The 14,516-nt window shown below is 47.2% G+C and overlaps 1 protein-coding gene across 1 annotated transcript in view; it reads left to right on the plus strand.

Moving 5' to 3' along the window:
- Window positions 1-14,516, plus strand: part of TONSL (tonsoku like, DNA repair protein) — a 94,604-nt gene that overhangs the window by 7,446 nt on the left and 72,642 nt on the right. Inside the window, exon 3 of the mRNA XM_072925104.1 lies at window positions 7,769-7,911. Coding sequence (XP_072781205.1) covers window positions 7,769-7,911 — 143 coding nt within the window. The remainder of the gene's footprint in view (window positions 1-7,768; window positions 7,912-14,516) is intronic.

Below are 14,516 nucleotides of genomic sequence, written 5' to 3' on the forward strand. Positions count from 1 at the left end.
CGGGAATTCCGGCCGGGAATCCGGGAATTCCTGCTGGGAATGGGAATGGGGAACTGGGAATGGGAATGGGGAACTGGGAATTAACTGGGAATGGGAAACTGGGAATGGGAATGGGAATCTGGGAATGGAAAACTGGGAATGGGGAACTGGGAATTTGGGAATGGGGAACTGGGAATGGGAATTTGGGAATGAACTGGGGAGATCCTGGCGGAGCACGGTGAGAATGGAGCTGGAAATTTGGGAATAAAAACCGGGAATTCCGGCCGGGAATCCGGGAATTCCAACTGGGAATGGGAATGGGAAACTGGGAATGGGAAACTGGGAATGGGAAACTGGGAATGGGGAACTGGAAATGGGAATGGGCTGGAGAGACGGAATTCGGGAATAAAATCCGGGAATTCCAGCTGGGAATGCGGGAATTCCAACTGGGAATGGGAATGGGAAACTGGGAATGGGAAACTGGGAATGGGAATGGGAAACTGGGAATGGGAAACTGGGAATGGGAAACTGGGAATGGGAAACTGGGAATGGGAATGAACTGGAGAGATCCTGGCGGAGCACGGTGAGAGAGACGGAATTCGGGAATAAAATCCGGGAATTCCGGCCGGGAATGCGGGAATTCCAACTGGGAATGGGAATGGGGAACTGGGAATGGGAATGGGGAACTGGGAATGGGAATGGGGAACTGGGAATGGTGTTTGGGATCAGGCTGGAATTTTGGGATCAGGGTTTGGGAATTCCGGGCTCAGGGTTGGGAATTCTGGGATCAAGGTTGGGAATTCCGGGATCAGGGTTGGAATTCTGGGCTCAGGGCTGGGATTTCTCCAATCAGGGCTGGGAATTCCGTGCTGAGGGTTGGGAATTCCGGGATCAGGGTTGGAATTTTGGGATCAGGGCTGGAACTTTGGGATCAGGGTTGGGAATTTCAGGATCAGGGTTGGGAATTCGGGCTCAGGGTTGGGAATTCCATGCTGAGGGTTGGAAATTCCGGGCTGAGGGTCGGGAATTCCGGGCTCAAGGTTGGGAATTCCGGGCTCAGGGTTGGGATTTCTCCAATCAGGGCTGGAAATTTGGGATCAGGGTTTGGGAATTCTGGGCTCAGGGCTGGAACTTTGGGATCAGGGTTTGGAATTTCGGGCTCAGGGTTGGAATTTTGGGATCAGGGCTGGGATTTCTCCAATCAGGGTTGGGAACTTTGGGATCAGGTTTGGAATTTCAGACTCAGGGTTGGGAATTCCGGGATCAGGGTTGGGAATTCCAGACTCAGGATTGGGAATTGCAGGATCAGGGTTCAGAATTCCAGAATCAGGGTTCTGAATTCTGGGCTCAGGGTTGGAATTTTGGGATCAGGGCTGGGAATTCCGGGATCAGGGTTGGAATTTTGGGCTGAGGGTTGGAATTTTGGGATCAGGACTGGGATTTCTCCAATCAGGGTTGGGAATTTTGGGCTCAGGGTTGGGAATTCCGGGCTCAGGGTTGGAATTTCGGGATCTGGGCTGGGATTTCTCCAATCAGGCCTGGAAATTTGGGATCAGGGTTGGAATTCCGGGATCAGGGTTGGGAATTCTGGTTGCTGAGGGTCGGGAATTCCGTGCTGAGGGTTGGGAATTTCGGGCTCAGGGTTGGGAATTCTGGGATCAGGGCTGGAATTTTGGGATCAGGACTGGGATTTCTCCAATCAGGGTTGGGAACTTTGGGATCAGAGCTGGAATTTTGGGCTCAGGGTTGGGAATTCTGGGTTCAGGGTTGGAATTTCTCCAATCAGGGCTGGAATTTTGGGATCAGGGTTTGGAATTCCAGGATCAGGGTTGGGAATTCCGGGCTCAGGATTGGGAAATCTCCAATCAGGGTCGGGAATTTTGGGATCAGGGCTGGAATTCTGGGATCAGGGCTGGAATTCTGGGATCAGGGTTGGAATTCTGGGATCAGGGTTGGGAATTTTGGGTTCAGGGCTGGAATTTTGGGCTCAGGGTTTGGAATTCCGGGCTCAAGGTTGGGAATTTCGGGATCAGGGCTGGAATTTCTCCAATCAGGGCTGGAATTTTGGGATCAGGGTTGGAATTTTGGGATCAGGGTTGGGAATTTCGGGATCAAGGTTGGGAATTCCGGGATCAGGGTTTGGAATTCCATGATCAGGGCTGGAATTGAAGGATCGGGGTTTGGAGTTTTGGGCTCAGGGTTGGAATTCCGGGCTCAGGGCTGGAATTTCGGGATCAGGGCTGGAATTCTGGGATCAGGGTTTGGAATTCCAGGATCAGGGTTCTGAATTTCATGCTCAGTGTTGGAATTTGGGGATCAGGGTTGGGAATTTCAGGCTCAGAGTTTGGAATTTCGGGCTCAGGGTCTGGAATTTTGGGATCAAGGTTCTGAATTCTGGGATCAGGGCTGGAATTTCAGGATCAGGGTTCAGAATTCCAGGCTCAGAGTTGGAATTTCGGGATCAGGGCTGGAATTTTGGTATCAGGGCTGGAATTTCTCCAATCAGGGCTGGAATTTTGGGATCAGGGTTGGGAATTTCGGGATCAGGGTTCTGAATTATGGAATCAGGGCTGGAATTTTGGGATCACGGTTGGGAATTCTGGGATCAGGGTTGGAATTTTGGGATCAGGGTTGGAATTTTGGTATCAGGACTGGGATTTCTCCAATCAGGGTTGGGAATTCCGGGCTCAGGGCTGGGATTTCAGGATCAGGGCTGGAATTTCGGGATCAGGGCTGGAATTTTGGGATCAGGGCTGGAATTTCAGGATCAGGGTTCAGAATTCCAGGCTCAGAGTTCGGAATTCCAGGATCAGGGTTCTGAATTTTGGGCTCAGAGTTGGGAATTCCACTCTCAGGGTTGGGAATTCCAGGCTCAGAGTTGGAATTTTGGTATCAGGCCTGGGATTTCTCCAATCAGGGTTGGGAATTCCGGGATCAGGGTTGGAATTTTGGGCTCAGAGTTCGGAATTTTGGGCTCAGGGTTGGGAATTTTGTGATCAGGGTTGGGAATTCCGTGCTCAGGGTTGGGAATTCCGGGCTCAGGGTTGGAATTTTGGGATCAGGGTTGAGAATTCCGGGCTCAGGGTTGGGAATTTCAGGCTCAGGGTTGTGAATTCCGGGCTCAGGGTTGGGATTTCGGGATCTGGGCTGGGATTTCTCCAATCAGGGCTGGAACTTTGGGATCAGGGTTCGGAATTCTGGGATCAAGGCTGGAATTCCAGGCTCAGGGCTGGGAATTTTGGGATCAGGGCTGGAATTTTGGTATCAGGACTGGGATTTCTCCAATCAGGGCTGGAAATTTGGGATCAGGGTTGGGAATTCTGTGCTGAGGGTTGGGAATTCCGGGCTCAGGGTTGGAATTTTGGGATCAGGGCTGGAATTCCGGGATCAGGGCTGGGAATTCCGGGCTCAGGGTTGGGAATTCTGGGCTCAGGGTTGGAATTTTGGTATCAAGGCTGGGATTTCTCCAATCAGGGCTGGAATTTTGGGATCAGGGTCGGGAATTCCGTGCTCAGGGTTGGGAATTCCGGGCTCAACGTTGGGAATTCCGTGCTGAGGATGGGAATTCCGTGCTGATTGTTGGGAATTCCAGGCTGAGGGTTGGGAATTCCAGGCTCAGAGTTCGGAATTCCGGGATCAGGGTTCTGATTTTGGGCTCAGGGTTGGGAATTCCAGGCTCAGGGTTGGGAATTCCGTGCTGAGGGTTGGGAATTTCGGGATCAGGACTGGGATTTCTCCAATCAGGGCTGGAATTTTGGGATCAGGGTTTGGAATTTTGGGATCAGGGTTTGGAATTCCATGATCAGGGCTGGAATTGAAGGATCAGGGTTGGAACTTTGGGATCAGGGCTGGAATTTTGGGATCAGGGCTGGAACTTTGTGATCAGGGTTGGAATTCCGTGCTCAGGGTTGGGAATTCTCGGATCAGGTTTGGAATTCCATGATCAGGGCTGGAATTTTGTGATCAGAGTTTGGAATTTTGGGATCAGGGCTGGAATTCCAGGCTCAGGGTTGGGATTTCTCCAATCAGGGCTGGAAATTCGGGGATCAGGGTTTGGAATTTTGGGATCAGAGTTTGGAATTTTGGGATCAGGCCTGGGAATTCTGGGATCAGGGTTGGGAATTCCGTGCTGAGGGTTGGGAATTCCAGACTCAGGGTTGGGAATTCTGGGCTCAGGGTTGGAATTTTGGGATCAGGGTTGGAATTTGGGGATCAGGGCTGGAATTCCGGGCTCAGGGTTGGGAATTCCAGGCTCAGGGCTGGAATTTCAGGATCAGGGTTCAGAATTCCAGGATCAGGGTTCTGAATTTTGGGATCAGGGCTTGGAATTTCGGGCTCAGGGTTGGGAATTCTGGGATCAGGGTGGGAATTCCGGGATCAGGGCTGGAATTTCGGTATCAGGACTGGGATTTCTCCAATCAGGGCTGGAATTTTGGGATCAGGGTTCTGAATTCTTAGATCAGGGTTGGAATTTGGGGATCAGGGTTGGGAATTTCGGGATCAGGGTTCTGAATTCTGGGATCAGGGCTGGAATTTTGGGATCAGGGCTGGGAATTCCAGGCTCAGAGTTCGGAATTCCAGGATCAGGGTTCTGAATTTTGGGCTCAGAGTTGGGAATTCCACTCTCAGGGTTGGGAATTTCAGGCTGAGGGTTGGGAATTCCGGGATCAGGGTTGGAATTTGGGGATCAGGGTTGGGAATTTTGGGATCAGGGTTGGGAATTTTGGGATCAGGGTTCAGAATTCCAGGCTCAGGGCTTGGAATTTGAGGATCAGGGCTTGGAATTTTGTGATCAGGCTTGGGAATCCTGGGCTCAGGGTTCTGAATTCTGGGATCAAGGTTGAAATTTCGGGATCAGGGCTGGAACTTTGGGATCAGGGTTCGGAATTTTGGGATCAGGGCTGGAATTCCGGGCTCAGAGTTGGAATTTCGGGATCAGGGCTGGGATTTCTCCAATCAGGGCTGGAATTCTGGGATCAGGGTTTGGAATTCTGGGCTGAGGCCATTCAATCCCTCTGGAATTCTGGGCTCAGGGTTGGAATTTCGGGCTCAGGGCTGGAATTTCAGGCTCAGGGCTGGAACTTTGGGATCAGGGTTTGGAATTTCGGGATCAGGGCTGGGATTTCTCCAATCAGGGCTGGAATTTTGGGATCAGGGTTTGGAATTCCAGGATCAGGGTTCGAAATTCTGGGCTCAGGTCTGGAATTTCAGGATCAAGGTTGGAATTCCAGGCTCAGGGTTGGGAATTCTGGGATCAGGGTTGGGAATTCCGGGCTCAGGGCTTGGAATTTCAGGATCAGGGCTGGAATTTTGGGATCAGTTTTGGGAATTCTGGGCTCAGGCCATTCAATCCCTCTGGAATCCTGGGCTCAGGTCTTGGAATTTCAGGATCAGGGTTGGAATTCCTTGCTGAGGGTTCGAATTCCAGGATCAGGGTTGGGAATTCTGGGATCAGGGTTGGGAATTCTGTGCTCAGGCCTTTCAATCTCTCTGGAATTCTTGGATCATGGCTTGGAATTCCAGGATCAGGGTTCTGAATTTTTGGATCAGGGTTGGAATTTCAGGCTCAGGGTTCTGAATTCCGGGATCAAGGCTGGAATTTCGGGATCAGGGCTGGAATTTTGAGATCAGGGCTGGAATTTTGGGATCAGGGCTGGGATTTCTCCAATCAGGGTTGGGAATTCCGGGCTCAGGGTTGGAATTTCAGGATCAGGGTTGGGAATTCTGGGATCAGGGTTCTGAATTTTGGGATAAGGGTTGGGAATTCCGTGCTGAGGGTTGGGAATTTCAGGATCAGGGCTGGAATTTCAGGCTCAGGGTTGGGAATTCCGGGCTCAGGGTCAGGAATTCCGGGCTCAGGGTTGGGAATTTGGGGATCAGGGCTGGGAATTCCATGCTGAGGGTTGGAATTTCGGGATCAGGCCTGGGATTTCTGCAATCAGGGTTGGGAATTCCGGGCACAGGGTTGGAATTTTGGGATCAGGGCTGGGATTTCTCCAATCAGGGCTGGGAATTCTGTGCTCAGGGTTGGGAATTCCGGGATCAGGGCTGGAACTTTGGGATCAGGGTTTGGAATTTTGGGATCAGGGTTGGGAATTCCGGGCTCAGGGTTCTGAATTCTGGGATCAAGGTTGGAATTTTGGGATCAGGGTTGGGAATTCCGGGATCAGGGTTGGAATTTGGGGATCATGGTTTGGAATTTCGGCATCAGGGTTGGGAATTCCGGGCTCAGGGCTGGAATTTGGGGATCAGGGTTTGGAATTTTGGGATCGGGGCTGGAATTTCGGGCTCAGTGTTGGGAATTCCGGGCTGAGGGTTGGGAATTCCGGACTCAGGGCTGGAATTTTGGGCTCAGGGGCTGGAATTCCGGGCTCAGGGTTGGAATTTTGGTATCAGGGCTGGGATTTCTCCAATCAGGGCTGGAATTTCAGGCTCAGGGTTGGGAATTCCGGGCTCAGGGTTCTGAATTCTGGGATCAAGGTTGGAATTCCGGGCTGAGGGTTGGAATTTCAGGCTCAGGGTTGGGAATTCCAGACTCAGGATTGGGAATTGCAGGATCAGGGTTGGGAATTCCGGGCTCAGAGTTCGGAATTCCAGGATCAGGGTTCTGAATTTTGGGATCAGGGTTTGGAATTCCAGACTCAGGGTTGGGAATTTCAGGATCAGGGTTGGAATTCCGGGCTCAGGGCTGGGATTTCTCCAATCAGGGCTGGAATTTTGGGATCAGGGTTGGAATTTTGGGCTCAGGGGTTGGAATTCCGCGCTGAGGGTTGGGAATTCCAGGCTCAGAGTTTGGAATTTCGGGCTCAGGGTTGGGAATTTCGGGATCAGGGCTGGGATTTCTCCAATCAGGGCTGGAATTTTGGGATCAGGGCTGGGAATTCCGGGCTCAGGGTTGGAATTTTGGTATCAGGACTGGGATTTCTCCAATCAGGGCTGGAATTTCAGGATCAGGGTTCTGAATTCTGGGATTAGGGCTGGAATTATGGGCTCAGGGTTGGAATTTGGGGCTCAGGGTTTGGAATTTCGGGATCAGGGTTGGAATTCCATGCTGAGGGTTGGGAATTCCAGACTCAGGGTTGGGAATTTTTGGATCAGGGTTGGAATTTCAGGCTCAGGGTTCTGAATTCCGGGATCAAGGCTGGAATTTTGGGCTCAGGGCTGGAATTTTGGGATCACGGTTGGAATTTTGGGATCAGGGTTTGGAATTCTGGGCTCAGGGTTGGAATTTTGGGATCAGGGAGGGCAAATGTCTTTGGAATTTTGGGTTCAGGTCTGGAATTCTGGGCTCAGGGTTGGGAATTCCGGGCTGAGGGTTGGGAAATTTGGGATCAGGGCTGGAATTTCAGGCTCAGGGTTCTGAATTCTGGGATCAAGGTTGGAATTTCGGGCTCAACGTTGGGAATTCCGTGCTGACGGTTGGAATTTCGGGATAAGGGCTGGGATTTCTCCAATCAGGGTTGGGAATTCCGTGCTCAGGGTTGGAATTTCGGGATCCGGGTTGGAATTCCGTGCTGAGGGTTGGGAATTTTGGGATCAGGGCTGGGATTTCTCCAATCAGGGTTGGGAATTCTGGGATCAGGTTTGGGAATTCCGGGCTCAGGGTTGGGATTTTGGGCTCAGGGTTCTGAATTCTGGGATCAGGGCTGGAATTTCGGGATCAGGACTGTGATTTCTCCAAGCAGGGTTGGAATTTTAGGATCAGGGCTGGAATTTTGGGATCAGGGTTGGGAATTCCATGATCTGGGTCGGGAATCCCCCACTGATCCCTCCCTCTCCGCACTCGCAGGCCGGTTCCCGGAGGCGCTGGAGCAGCACCGTCAGGAGCTGCGGCTGCTGCGCGGCGCCGGCGACGCCCTCGGCACGGCCGTGGCGCACCGCAAGGTGGGAGAGCGCCTGGCCGAGCTGCAGCGCTTCCCCGAGGCCCTGCAGGTCAGGAAAACACGGAATTCCGGGAATTCCCGGGAATTTCTGGGAATTCTGGGGGGTTTGGGAGTGTTAGAGGCGGTTTGGAGGGGATTCTCATTTTTTTACCCAAATTTTCCCCCAATTTTGCCCCAGTTTTCCCCCAATTTCCCCCGAATTCTCTCCCCATTTTCTCCCTATTTCCTCCCAATGTTTCGCAATTTTCTTGGAATTTTTTCCGAATTTCTCCCAATTTTCTCCCTTTTTTCCCCCATGTTCCCCATTTTTACCCAAAATCCCATTTTTTCTCCCCATTTCGCAGCACCAGCAGCAGCACCTGCTCAGGCCCCGGCGCCGGGGCCATTTTCCATTTCCTCCCATTATTACCAATTCTCTCCCAATTTTTCCCCAATTTCTCCCCATTTTTTCCCATTTTCCCAATTTCTCCCAATTTTCCCCCAATTTTTCCCAGTTTTCTCCCAATTTTTCCCTGAATTCTCTCCCACTTTTTTCCCAATTCTCTCCCACATTTCCCTCAATTCTCTCCCAATTTCCCCCCAAATTTCCCCGAATTTCTCCCAATTTTCTCCCAGTTTTTCCCAATTTCCCCCCAAATTTCCCCCAATTTTCCCCAATTTTCTCCCAAATTTTCCCCCAATTCTCTCCCAATTTCTCCCAATTTTTCCCCAATTTCCCCCCAAATTTCCCCCAATTTCTCCCAATTTTCCCTCATTTTTTCCCCATTTTCCCCCAATTCTCTCCCCCTTTTTTCCCAATTCTCTCCCAAATTTTTCCCAATTTTCCCCCAATTTTCCCCAATTTTACCTGAATTTCCCCCCAATTTTCCCCCAAATTTCCCCCAACTTTCCCGAATTCTCTCCCCATTTCCTCCCCATTTTTCTGAAATTTCTTCGAATTTCCTCCGAATTTCTCCCAATTTTGTCCCGTTTTTTTTCCCATTCCCCCCAATTTTTCCTACTTTTTCCCATTTTTAACAAATTTCCCATTTTTTCTCCCCATTTTTCCAGCACCCAATTTTCCCCAAATTCTCTCCCCGTTTTCTCCCCATTTCCTCCTGATTTTTCTCAAATTTCTTCAAATTTTCTCAGATTTTCTCCCAGTTTTTTTCCAATTTCTCCCAATTTTCCCCCAATTTTTCCCCAATTTTCTCCCAAGTTTTCCCCGATTGCCCCCCAAATTTCCCCCAATTTCTCCCAATTTCTCCCCAATTTTCCCCCAATTTCCCCCAATCTCCCCCAATTTCTCCCGATTTTTGCCATTTTTTCCCAATTGTTTCCAAATTTTCCCCCAATTTTCCCCCAAATTTCCCCAAATTCTCTCCCTGTTTCTTCTCCATTTCCTCCCCATTTTTTCTCAATTTTCTTCGCATTTTCTCTGAATTTCTCCCAATTTCCTCCCATTTTTTCCATTTCCCCCCATTCTTCCTATTTTTTCCCATTTTTAACCAATTTCTCCTTTTTTATACCCAATTTTTTCCCAAATTTCCCTGAATTCTCTCCCCATTTCCTCCCGATTTTTCTCAATTTTCTTCGAATTTTCTCCAAATTTCGCCCAATTTTCTTCCGTTTTTTTTCTAATTTCTCCCAATTTTCTCCCAATTTTCTCCCTTTTTTTCCCCCATTTATCCCCATTTTTACCAAAATCCCGTTTTTTCTCCCCATTTCCAGCACCAGCAGCAGCACCTGCAGGGCGCTCTCCGCCTGGGCTCGGCGGTGGAGCAGCAGCAGCCCCGGGGCCATTTTCCATTTTCTCCCATTTTTCCCAATTTTCCCCCAAATTTTTCACAATTTCTCCCAATTTTCTCCAATTTTTCCCAGTTTTCTCCCAATTTTCCCCTGATTCTCTCCCACTTTTCTCCCAATTCTCTCCCAATTTTTTCCCAAATTTTCTCCCAAATTTTGACATTTTTTCCCAATTTCTCCCCAATTTTTCCCCAATTTCTCTTAATCTCTCCCAATTTCTCCCAATTTTTGCCATTTTTTTCCCAATTTTTGCCATTTTTTCCCAAATTTTCCCCAAATTTTCCCAATTTCCCCCAAATTTTCCCCAAATTTCCCCCAATTTTTCCCAATATTCCCCCAATTTTTTCCAATTTTTTCCCAATTTTCCCCCAAATTTTCCCAAATTTCTCCCAAATTCTCTCCCCGTTTTCTCCCCATTTACTCCCGATTTTTCTCAATTTTCTTCGAATTTTCTCCGAATTTTCTCCGAATTTCTCCCAATTTTCTCCCGTTTTTTTTTCCAATTTCTCCCAATGTTCTCCCAGTTTTTCCCCAATTTCTCCCTAAATTTTCCCCAATTTCCCCCCAAATTTCCCCAATTTTCCCCGAATTCTCTCCCCGTTTTCTCCCCATTTCCTCCCGATTTCTCTCAATTTTCTTCGAATTTTCTCTGAATTTCCCCCCCTTTTTTTTTTCAATTTCTCCCCAAATTTCCCCCAATTTCTCCCAATTTTTCCCCAATTTCTCCCCTAAATTTCCCTCAATTTCTCCCAATTTTCCCTCATTTTTTCCCCATTTTCCCCCAATTCTCTCCCCCTTTTTTCCCAATTCTCTCCCAAATTTTTCCCAAATTTTTCCCAAATTTTCCCCAATTTTAACCAATTTCCCCCAATTTTCCCCCAAATTTTCCCCAATTTTCCCCGAATTTTCTCCCCATTTCCTCCTGATTTTTGTCAATTTTCTTCGAATTTTCTTCGAATTTTTTCCGAATTTCTCCCAATTTTCTCCCGTTTTTCTCCCGTTTTTTTTCCCAATTTTCCCCAATTTTCCCCATTTTTACCGAAATCTCATTTTTTCTCCCCATTTGGCAGCACCAGCAGCAGCACCTGCAGGGCGCTCAGCTCCTGGGCTCGGCGGTGGAGCAGCAGCAGCCCCGGGGCCATTTTCCATTTTCTCCCATTTTTCCCAATTCTCACCCAATTTTTTCCCAATTTCTCCCCATTTTTTCCCATTTTCCCAATTTCTCCCAATTTTCCCCCAATTTTTCATTTTTTTACCCAATTTCCCCCCGATTCTCTCCCCCTTTTCTCCCCATTTCCTCCCGATTTTTCTCAATTTTCTTCAAATTTTCTCAGATTTTCTCCCAGTTTTTTTCCCAGTTTCTCCCAATTTTCCCCCAATTTTTAACCATTTTTCCCTCAATTCTCTCCCACTTTTCTCCCTCTTTTCTCCCAATTCTCTCCCAATTTCTCCCCATTTTTTCTCATTTTACCAATTTCTCCCAATTTTCTCCCAATTTTTCCCAATTCTCTCCCAATTTTCCCCCAAATTTTCCCCAATTTTACCTGAATTTCCCCCCAAATTTCTCCCAATTTATCTCAATTTTCCCCCAATTTTTCCCTGAATTCTCTCCCAAATTTCCCCCAATTTCTCCCAATTTTCCCCCAAATTTTCTCCCACTTTTTGCCATTTTTTCCCAAATTTTCCTCCAAATTTCCCCCAATTTCCCCCAAATTCTCTCCCCGTTTTCTCCCCATTTCCTCCTGATTTTTCTCAATTTTCCTCGAATTTTCTCCGAATTTCGCCCAATTTTCTTCCGTTTTTTTTCCGAATTTCTCCCGTTTTTTTTCCCCATTCCCCCCAATTCCCCCATTTATCCCCATTTTTACCAAAATCTCGTTTTTTCTCCCCATTTCCAGCACCAGCAGCAGCCCCTGCAGGGCGCTCTGCGCCTGGGCTCGGCGGTGGAGCAGCAGCAGCCCCGGGGCCATTTTCCATTTCCTCCCATTTTTCCCAATTCTCACCCAAATTTTTCTCAATTTCTCCCATTTCCCCAATTTCACCCATTTTCCCCCCAATTTTTCCCAGTTTTCTCCCAATTTTCCCCCGATTCTCTCCCAATTTTCCCTGAATTCTCTCCCACTTTTCTCCCAATTCTCTCCCACATTTCCCTCAATTGTCTCTCAATTTCTCCCAATTTTCCCCCAAATTTTCCCCGATTTCCCCCCAAATTTCCCCGAATTTCTCCCAATTTTCCCCAAATTCTCTCTCCGTTTTCTCCCGATTTTTCTCAATTTTCTTTGAATTTTCTCTGAATTTCTCCGAATTTTCCCCCAATTTTTCCCAGTTTTCTCCCACATTTCCCCCAATTTGCCCCCAAATTTCCCCCAATTTCTCCCAATTTTCCCCCAAATTTTCTCCCACTTTTTGCCATTTTTTCCCAATTTTTGCCATTTTTTCCCAAATTTTCCCCAAATTTTCCCCAATTTCCTCCCAAATTTTCCCCAAATTTCCCCGAATTCTCTCCCAATCTTGTCTCTATTTCCTCCCGATTTTTCTCAATTTTCTCCCAATTTTCTCCCATTTTCTCCCGTTTTTTTCCCAACTTCCCCCATTTCCCCATTTTTACCAAAATCCCGTTTTTTCTCCCCATTTCCAGCACCAGCAGCAGCACCTGCAGGGCGCTCTGCGCCTGGGCTCGGCGGTGGAGCAGCAGCAGCCCCGGGGCCATTTTCCATTTCCTCCCATTTTTCCCAATTCTCACCCAAATTTTTCCCAATTTCTCCCCATTTTTCCAATTTCTCCCAATTTTCCCCCAATTTTTCCCAGTTTTCTCCCAATTTTTCCCTGAATTCTCTCCCACTTTTCCACCAATTCTCTCCCAATTTCTCCCAATTCTCTCCCAATTTTTCCCCAATTTCCTCCCAAATTTCCCCCAATTTCTCCGAATTTTCTCCCCATTTTTCCCCAATTTCCCCCCAAATTTCCCCCAATTTTCCCCGAATTCTCTCCTCGTTTTCTCCCCATTTCCTCCCGATTTTTCTCAATTTTCTTCAAATTTTCTCCAAATTTCTCCCAATTTTCCTCCCTTTTTTCCTATTGTTTCCCATTTTTAACCAATTTCTCCTTTTTTTTACCCAAATTTCTCCCAAATTTTTCCCAATTTCCCCCGAATTCTCTCCGCATTTTCTCCCCATTTCCTACCTATTTTTCTCAATTTTCTTCAAATTTTCTCAGATTTTCTCCCAGTTTTTTTTCCCATTTCCCCCCAATTTTCCCGATTTCCCCATTTTTACCAAAATCTCATTTTTTCTCCCCATTTCCAGCACCAGCAGCAGCACCTGCAGGGCGCTCTGCGCCTGGGCTCGGCGGTGGAGCAGCAGCAGCCCCGGGGCCATTTTCCATTTCCTCCCATTTTTCCCAATTCTCACCCAAATTTTTCCCAATTTCTCCCCATTTTCTCCCATTTTCCCAATTTCTCCCAATTTTCCCCCAATTTTTCATTTTTGTACCCAATTTCCCCCCGATTCTCTCCCCCTTTTCTCCCCATTTCCTCCCGATATTTCTCAAATTTCTTCAAATTTTCTCAGATTTTCTCCCAGTTTTTTTCCAATTTCTCCCAATTTTTTCCCCAATTTTTCCCCAATTTTCTCCCAATTTTCCCCCAATTTCCCTCCAAATTTTCCCCAATTTCCCCCAATTTTCTCCGAATTTTTCCCCAATTTTCTCCCAATTTTTCCCCAATTTGCCCCCAAATTTCCCTGAATTTCTCCCAATTTTCTCCCAATTTTTCCCCAATTTCCCCCCAAATTTCCCCCAATTTTTCCCAATTTTCCCCCAAATTTATCCCAATTTCTCCCATTTTCCCAATTTCTCCCAATTTTCAGCCAAATTTTCCCAATTTTACCCGAATTTCCCCCCAAATTTTCCCCAAATTTCCCCAATTTTCCCCGAATTCTCTCCCCGTTTCCTCCCCATTTCCTCCCCATTTTTCTCAATTTTCTTCGCATTTTCTCTGAATTTCTCCCAATTTCCTCCCATTTTTTTCCATTTCCCCCCATTTTTCCTATTTTTTCCCATTTTTAACCAATTTCTCCTTTTTTTTACCCAAATTTCTCCCAAATTTTTCCCAATTTCCCTGAATTCTCTCCCCATTTTCTCCCCATTTCCTCCCCATTTTTCTCAATTTTCTTCCAATTTTCTCGGATTTTCTCCCAGTTTTTTTTCCCATTTCCCCCCAATTTTCTCCCAATTTTCCCCCATTTTTTCCCCATTTTTCCCTGAATTCTCTCCCACATGTCCCCCAATTGTCTCCCAATTTTCCCCAAATTTTCTCCCAATTTTTGCCATTTTTTCCCAATTTTTGCCATTTTTTCCCAAATTTTCCCAAATTTCCCCCCAATTTCCCCCAAATTCTCTCCCAATCTTGCCTCTATTTCTTCCTCATTTTTCTCAATTTTCTTTGATTTTTTTCCCAATTTTCTCCGAATTTTCTCCGAATTGTCTCCCACATTTCTCCCAATTTCCCCCCAATTTTCCCCCAAATTTTCCCAAATTTCTCCCAAATTCTCTCCCCGTTTTCTCCCCATTTACTCCCGATTTTTCTCAATTTTCTTCGAATTTTCTCTGAATTTTCTCCGAATTTCTCCCAATTTTCTCCCATTTTTTTTCCAATTTCTCCCAATGTTCTCCCAGTTTTTCCCCAATTTCCCCCCAAATTTCCCCCTATTTCTCCCAATTTTTTCCCAAATTTTCCCCAATTTTCCCCAAATTCTCTCCCCGTTTTCTCCCCATTTCCTCCCAATTTTTCTCAATTTTCTTCAAATTTTCTCCGAATTTTCTCCGAATTTCTCCCAATTTTCTCCCTTTTTTTCCCAATTTCCCCCCAAT

Source organism: Taeniopygia guttata, chromosome 2 (assembly GCF_048771995.1).
Source record: "Taeniopygia guttata chromosome 2, bTaeGut7.mat, whole genome shotgun sequence".
In the NCBI taxonomy this organism is placed as follows: domain Eukaryota; kingdom Metazoa; phylum Chordata; class Aves; order Passeriformes; family Estrildidae; genus Taeniopygia; species Taeniopygia guttata.